This window comes from Pygoscelis adeliae, unplaced genomic scaffold, assembly GCF_000699105.1.
Source record: "Pygoscelis adeliae isolate BGI_AS28 unplaced genomic scaffold, ASM69910v1 Scaffold38, whole genome shotgun sequence".
NCBI lineage: Eukaryota > Metazoa > Chordata > Aves > Sphenisciformes > Spheniscidae > Pygoscelis > Pygoscelis adeliae.
Genome location: NW_008825614.1, coordinates 19,627,139 through 19,635,109, shown reverse-complemented (window position 1 = coordinate 19,635,109; position 7,971 = coordinate 19,627,139). Strand labels below are relative to the sequence as shown.

Below are 7,971 nucleotides of genomic sequence, written 5' to 3'. Positions count from 1 at the left end.
CCCCCCCCCGTCCCTGTGGTGGTGACGGCAGGGCAAGAAGCGCGTGTGTGGGGGAGTAATGAGAGTTACCCCGCGGAGGAGGTAACCCAGCGGCAGTGGGGGCGTCCCCCTGCCCCGGCTCCGCGCTGGCGGGGCTCTAGCTCAAGTGCCTGCCGTGCTCCACGCGCGGAGCAGCAACTTCGTTTCTTTCACCCGTTACACACCCCTGCGTACTCGGCAACACTGTCTTCAGCCAAATCCTTCTCCTGTGATTGGTTCTCGCTTAGTAAGTCCCGACGGAATAGCAGCAAAATTGCACATTGTTTAACAAAACAGGGTGGGATTGCTGCTGGGTTATTAGCAGTGGCGCTTTGCTGTTTGCTTAATAAGAAAGCAGCGTTTTCCCCAGCTTGCGAAGAACTCTGAACGGATCCCGGTGAACTAGTTGTTTGTCCTGCCCTCTTCTGCGCCGGATTGATACGTTTTCCTGGGGCGGTAGACCCAGACAGCCCAGGCAAATTACACACAGTGTTTCTTGGTTTTTGTTTTCTTTTGTGTATTTCAAATATTTATGCACTTCCTATCTGCCTATCTTGACATCTGATTATTTAGGACCAAGGAAAGAATTTTGGCTTTCCTCAGGGTTTTTTTTGTGGCCAGTGGCACTGTATGCTGAGGTGCCAGACCTGAAAAGGTATTTGTAGGGAGCCGAGTGTTCCCATACCGTGTTAAACACCCGGCGCAAAGAGTGGAAGTTGCATGCCTGTCATCTGCTTCCGTTTCGTATATGATCAGGGATAAATTAGAATTTAGGAAAGGAGTTCCCAGTAGCTCTGTGCCAGGTGTTGGGGGTTTTATTCTGAACGAAATACTAAATTTCCCTCCTCTCCGCTGCATTTCCTGCTTCTGTCACAATGAGATGCCAATGGGAGATTGGGGTTGAATAATTTAAATTATGCGTTTTGCATTATCCTTCTGCTGTTCGAGTATCTTCATTGTTTGGAGATCTGGTATCCTTGGTGTCTCTTTTCTGGATGCGCGTCCGTCCACAGCCCGGCCTGCTGTCCTTTGGGATGCTTGCTCTGCTTGCCAGAACCTCCGCTAGGCCTGCTCAGCACACTAATTCGGCAGAAGACTAATCGCCTTTTTGGTGGGTTGGTTACTGGGTTAACGCTGTTGATTCCTGTAGAGGCTTTTCAGACTTTGAGATGTAGTGCAAAGTAAGTAGCAGGAAAGTGGAGTCGGGGAAGTGAAGTAGCCAGAGGAAGGTAAACACATGGTTTATGACAACAGCAGCACTGTCGGACCAACTTATGCAGTCATCTGTAGAATCAGTCAAAATAACTGGGTATTTTAACAGTGCATTTTGTATAATTTTAAATAATTGAAAATCCTGTGTTTTAACACACAAATTTAAAACAATTTTTGGAATAGATTTTATTGTTTCTTAAAATGTTATTATATTCCTGTCTTTCAGGCTGAAGGTGGCCCATTGTAAGGGTTAATCATCTGTCAAATATTTAATAATCATTTGTTCAGAAAATTTCCTGCATTGTTCATGGTAAGGCTTATATTTGATATTTCACATTTAGTTTGTTATGCGCTGACACATTTAGAATATTTCTTATACATTTTTTAGTGTTGACATTTCCTTTAGCTAGGGAAATGACTTCTGCTGCTGTTGGATCGTACGTTTACTGAGAATTGCAACTTTGCAGAGAAAGTTTCCAGTTTTGGGTAACTGAATCAATAAATATTTGAATAAATTAATATATTGCTACAAAAAATTATGCTTTAGAAATCACTGTATGTCCTGTACAGTGTATGACCTAGGAAAGACCTATATGTATTCGTAATTTTAAAAGAAGTTTAAGAGTAATGCTTTTATAATCTGAAAGTCATATTAAGCAAAAAAATGTATTTGGCAATTCTTTTAGTGTGTAAATGACATCGGCTGTTGGGATTTTATGACTTAGACTACTCAACAAGGGAAAGTTTTGTAATTTTTATTATTTTACAGGAGTTTTTCATCAGTATGTCTGAAACCATTAAATATAATGACGACGATCACAAAACTGTGTTCCTGAAAACATTAAATGAACAACGTTTGGAAGGAGAATTTTGTGACATAGCTATCGTGGTTGAAGATGTTAAATTCAGAGCACATAGGTGCGTGCTTGCTGCCTGCAGTACCTACTTCAAAAAGCTTTTCAAAAAACTGGAAGTTGATAGTTCATCGGTAATAGAAATAGATTTTCTTCGTTCTGATATTTTTGAGGAAGTTCTCAATTACATGTATACTGCGAAGATTTCTGTTAAGAAAGAGGATGTAAATTTGATGATGTCTTCAGGCCAGATCCTTGGTATTCGATTTCTGGATAAACTCTGCTCTCAAAAACGTGACGTATCTAGTCCTGAAGAAACCACGCAGTCCAAGAGCAAGTACTGTCTAAAAATAAACCGTCCTATGGGGGAACCCAACGATACCCAAGATGATGAGGTGGAAGAAATTGGTGATCACGATGATAGTCCATCAGATGTGACGGTGGAAGGAACTCCCCCAAGTCAGGAAGATGGAAAATCACCTACCACTACCCTGAGAGTGCAAGAGGCGATTCTGAAGGAGTTGGGAAGTGAAGAGGTTCGAAAAGTAAACTGCTATGGCCAAGAAGTAGAGCCTATGGAAACAGCCGAATCAAAAGACTTAGGATCTCAGACCCCTCAGGCTTTGACTTTTAATGATGGCATAAGTGAAGTGAAAGACGAGCAGACACCAGGCTGGACCACAGCAGCTGGGGATATGAAGTTTGAGTATTTGCTTTACGGTCACAGGGAGCACATTGTATGTCAGGCTTGCGGTAAGACCTTTTCTGATGAAGCGCGACTGAGGAAGCACGAAAAGCTACACACTGCTGATAGACCATTTGTTTGTGAAATGTGTACAAAGGGCTTTACCACGCAAGCTCATTTGAAAGAGCACTTGAAAATACACACAGGTTACAAGCCTTACAGTTGCGAGGTATGCGGAAAGTCTTTTATTCGTGCACCAGATCTAAAAAAGCATGAAAGAGTTCACAGTAATGAGAGGCCATTTGCATGCCATATGTGTGATAAAGCTTTCAAGCACAAGTCCCACCTCAAAGACCATGAAAGAAGACACCGAGGAGAGAAACCTTTTGTCTGCAGTTCCTGCACTAAGGCGTTTGCTAAAGCATCTGATCTAAAAAGGCATGAGAACAATATGCACAGTGAAAGAAAACAAGTTACTACAGCCAATTCTATCCAGAGTGAAACAGAACAGTTACAGGCAGCAGCTATGGCTGCTGAAGCGGAGCAGCAATTAGAAACTATAGCTTGTAGTTAAAAACTAAAGCAGAAACTTTATCAGAAATAATATAAGAAATTAAATTGAACAAAATCTATTGTTGGTATACGTTTAGACAGAATTATCTTTTCAAGAAAACATATTTTTAGACGATTTGAATGCTACATAGGAACACATAGCATTGCTTGGTTAGGTATTTTAAAACATTTCAGAGATGGGTATTCTTAGAATATGAAACAGTTTTGTTGTCATTAGCAGTGTAATGCACTAATACCTGATTTAATTTGAGAATATGATCAAGTTCTCTATAAAACGGGGATCATCACCGGCTGATGTTTTGTTTCATCCAGTATGGGATACTTGCATACGAAGTAGACATCGAAATCAGTGAGTTACGTTTAAAAACACTGAGATCTCAGAAAATAACAACCATGGAAGGGAAATACTTGCTTTTCATAATTTTGAAAGTGTTATACCTACAATTTTTGAGAAACAGACATTGATTCCCTAAGCTTTTTAATTCCTCCTTTTTTCACCTGATGTAGGTGCTAGAGGTTGGTACAACAGAGTGTAAGGGGGCACGGTGGTCAAAATGAAATTGCTTCTTATTCCATTCCCTCAGATATCCTCCTATTTTAATCAAGGTGGCAAGTTTAATGAAATACTTGCTTTCCTGAAAAAACTGCGTTATTCACAGTGGTCCTGGCTGGCAATGCAGAAGGGTTGTGGGCATTCGCCAATCCCTTCTGTGGGCAAACGGGTCTGCCTCGTTTGTTTCTACGTTCACGCTTACGCAGGCCGCTGGAGATGGGAGAGAACCACAAAGGAAAAAGGGTGCAGCACGGAGAAGGAGATATTTTCCTTACTCGGACCCAGCAGAAATTAGTTAAAGCTAATACAGCCTGAGGCTGTGGTTTTTATTATGCAGCTTTCAGTTCACCTAACCTAGCAGGGTTAGGGCAAAGGAGTGTTTCTGGCAGCACAGGAGGGTTAGCTGCGCTGGCGAGTGACCGGGTGTCACTGCCAGACCTCCGGCGTTGCAGAGCACAGCCGTGGGCTATCGCATACCTGCCCGCAGTGTTCAGCCTGGGTTTTGTGTCGTGGCTGGTCACACCAGCTAATAGCTCCTGTTCAAGTTTAAAAACTTCCGCCTTCTGACACACCACCTCTCAGCAAGAGGGAGACTTCAGTGAGTGATTTCAGTCATGATTGATCCAGAATCAGTGTTCACGAATAGTCTGTTACTTAGAGTTGCCTATTTTTTTTTCGGACAAGCTGGGGCAGATGCTGCTAATTTAACTGTTAACTCACAGAGTCGACAAAATACGTGGTCTTCGGATTGCAGTCTGCTACATGTAGTCAACAAGAGAAGACACAATAATAGTGGTAATGTAATCCAAAGGGATATTGAGCCTTTATTTTAAATTTGTAAATACTACAACTGTTGTCAAAACTTCATTTGAAGTTGGAATGGGGAAAAAAAACACACTCTTGGGCACGTGGTTGGATAACATTGGTCACTTGCGATACCTATAGCATATGAAAGTGTTAGACCAGTTTCTGGTAAGTTACTGTGTGGTAGATCACATCTTGCTTTTCTAAATAGAAATTGAAAATAGCGTTTTTGGAACTGTTATATGGAACTTCGATTATTGTTTTTTTGTTTGGTTGGGTTTTTTTACAGCTTTATTTTATTCATGTACTCATCAGGTTAAGCAGTTGTCTTAAAATGCCAATAATTGTTTGAAAGCTGGTCTGTAAATAAAACATGAAGTTAATATTTTAGAAAATGTAAACTTTGGACCTTTACCAATATATTTTTTTAAAATGTGCTTCATTTTACATTCAGTAATATCAGTTTGTAAACAAACTATACATTTTGTATCTGTGCAACATCAGAGGATGTGTATTCATTGCATTTTATTGGTTCTCTTGAGGAACATGATAAATGACCATTGTTAAAATGTTTTACTGTATATGATTATAGATATAAAGATAGTAGGTCCCAAATGGGATCTACTTTTTTTTTCTAAATATATTAGTCTTGCTATGTTTTCTTATCTAGAATTGTGTTCACTTTGTCTTAGATGGTAAAATTGGGGTTGATAAGTCTGTACAAAACAGATCTGTTGTGATAAGAGTTCAAAAGCGTAAAAGATGAAGAAAGTAAATTTTCTCTAGGTCTCCTATGAAGAGCGCAAGAAGTAATGAGCTTAAATTACAGCAGTGAACATTTACAATAGACATTAGGAAAAACTTTTGAAGGGTTGAATAATGAAGTATTAGAACAGAATGCCTGGGGAGGCACTGCAATCTCCACTAGTGGCGATATTCAAGAATCCTAACATCTGTTAGGAATGGTTTAAATATAGTTAATTCTGCCTTGGAGCTGAGGGATAAGCTAAATAACCTCTCAAGAAGAGCCTCGTTTTTTTTGGAAAGTAGTAAATGAAAATGGAGCTCACTGGGACAGCAGACGCTTGAACGGAAAGAGAGCCTAAGGCCTACAGTTAGAGAATTGCGCTCTGACATTTCAGCACCAACGGTCAGGCTCTGGATTTGAAATTGGTATAGAAAAGCAGGCTTGCATTGAAAGACACACAACTGAAAGTGTGATAGCTCTGTTTTACATCAGAGTAAATTCTGCTATTGGTAAAGCTTACAGCTGTAAGAGTTATACAGGGTTACAGCTACAAGGGTTGCATGGTGTTTGCAGCTTTTTAAAACTGGGACAGATTGATATTATACACACTCCAATACAAAAGTGTGCAGAGGCAGGAACAAATGCTATTGTTGCACGTTCCCTGGACAGGCATAAACACCTTACATGAGACTTGGTCTTAACAGTCTGTCATGAAACCAGTGGAATTGCTCCCATGTCAAAGGTTTTGAAAGGGGCCTCGGCCGCTTGCTAGTTTTTAGCTGCTTAAGAGTCAGAAGGCTGCTGTACGTTCCTGAGAACAACAACGACAATACTGATCAAGAAGGCAAAGACAGTTATGTTTGTGAAGTTGAGAATTTTATTGGCAAATTCTACTACCGCTATCTGTTTTGAGGATGTGAACTCACCTTATTTTTTCTTTTTTTGAAAGCCAATAGATAATTTTTTCTTCCCTTCCCAATTGTTTTTATTCAAGACAGGGAGAAGGCCTAGAATACTTAAGCTTAAAGTTTTGGAAAAGGTTTCAGAAAGGCAGTGTGGAGGTAACCTTAGCGGTACATTATTGTTAACGTGTTCTAAATTAATCCTGTTCATTGTGCACATTCTGAGGGGATGTTAGCTTATATGTTATGAGGGTCTGTCTGTGAAGTTCAGGTAAACCTGTCTGCATCTTAAGACGCTGCTGCTCCCAGCTCTCTCCTGTCTGTGCTGGAAGACGCCATGTACAGAAGCAGGTGTTGTCAGCTCCAAGCCACAGAGGTTTTCCAGCGTGATAAACAGTAAGCTATGAGCTGTGTTGATCGAGGAATGGGCAAATTTTTATTTTTGCTTTTACAAGGATGGCAACTTCTTTCAGAGCTTATGAGACAGTGGGTGAGATTCTGTCCAATTAATGGGAATTTTGCTGTTGACTTTATTGGGGCCAGACTAGCCTAATATTCCTAACAAGGTTTCCAACAGCGGGCAAATTAGCTAATTGGTGTGCGTGCAGGAATGGCAGAATGCTACAGAAACATAGATGGCTAAAATAACATCAGATATGAATTATTTTTCTCAGAATTAAGTAGGAAGAATATCATGCATGGAATTAGTCCTAAACATACACTTCTCCGTCTACGGTTTGTGAAATCGGAGTCAGTTACGTCTTTAATACACATAGGATAGCAAAAACTCGGTTACTTTTTTGGCTTATACTGAACGTCTGTCCATGTTATGATGTTAGGTGACTAAGCGGCTTCAGTGGAACTCTCCGTGTATTGGCATCAGGTATATGAACGGGTGTTTGTGTGACCAGAGCTTACATGTATATAATGCAGCAACATGTCAGTTGATGTGAAATGAGGTTCTTCTGGTGGCCCGGATGGGCCTATATGGTCAACACCAGTTGAGATGCCAAACCAAAGCCTTCTCGGATGCAAAAAGATCTAAATATTAAGGAAGTATAACCATTTAGTTAAAAGGCTTTGTGTTTTAAAAGGCTAAATAACTTAGAGTGAAAAGAAATATTTGAAATAAGAACTTCGCTGTTTTGTGATCTTAACCTTGTGTTCTTAAAAATAAGGTGATTTTTTTGTAAAGGGAAAAAGGAACAAAGAGAACACATTTTGAACTCTGGTATCTGATTAATTTCTGATCCGAATTGTGTTAGCCATGGGTATGCTGCTGGTTATGTGGCACAACTCAGTTTGGAAACTGCAAAAGTTCAGGAAAGAATACCTTCTAGCCCTTCTCCACTCCCCACCCCCTCTTCTACACACCCTTCTTATCAATATTTAAACAAATATTAGAAGATGAAGCAATTCGCAGTTGAGTACTTGTGTTTTCATTTTTCTGCTCTAACCTTTGAAAAAGGTTTAGGCCTGGAGATCAGAGTTTTAAAGGTTGTTGTGTGCAAGAAAATGCTGACTTAAGTAGCAAGATTTTGAGGAGTTCAGCTTCTATTTCATGCAAGCAGCGGAATACTAAATACTCCTCAAAATCTTGCCATTTAGGTACCCAAACGGGA

At 40.2% G+C, this 7,971-nt stretch overlaps 1 protein-coding gene across 1 annotated transcript; it reads left to right on the top strand.

The window, feature by feature from the left end:
- The first annotated feature begins 1,466 nt into the window (after window positions 1–1,466).
- Window positions 1,467–5,321, top strand: ZBTB14 (zinc finger and BTB domain containing 14). The gene is made up of 2 exons (XM_009332984.1): window positions 1,467–1,540; window positions 2,000–5,321. Exons 1-2 carry the CDS (start codon window positions 1,538–1,540, stop codon window positions 3,341–3,343), a joined length of 1,347 nt encoding a protein of 448 aa, XP_009331259.1. The 5' UTR covers window positions 1,467–1,537; the 3' UTR covers window positions 3,344–5,321.
- The last annotated feature ends 2,650 nt before the right edge of the window (window positions 5,322–7,971 follow it).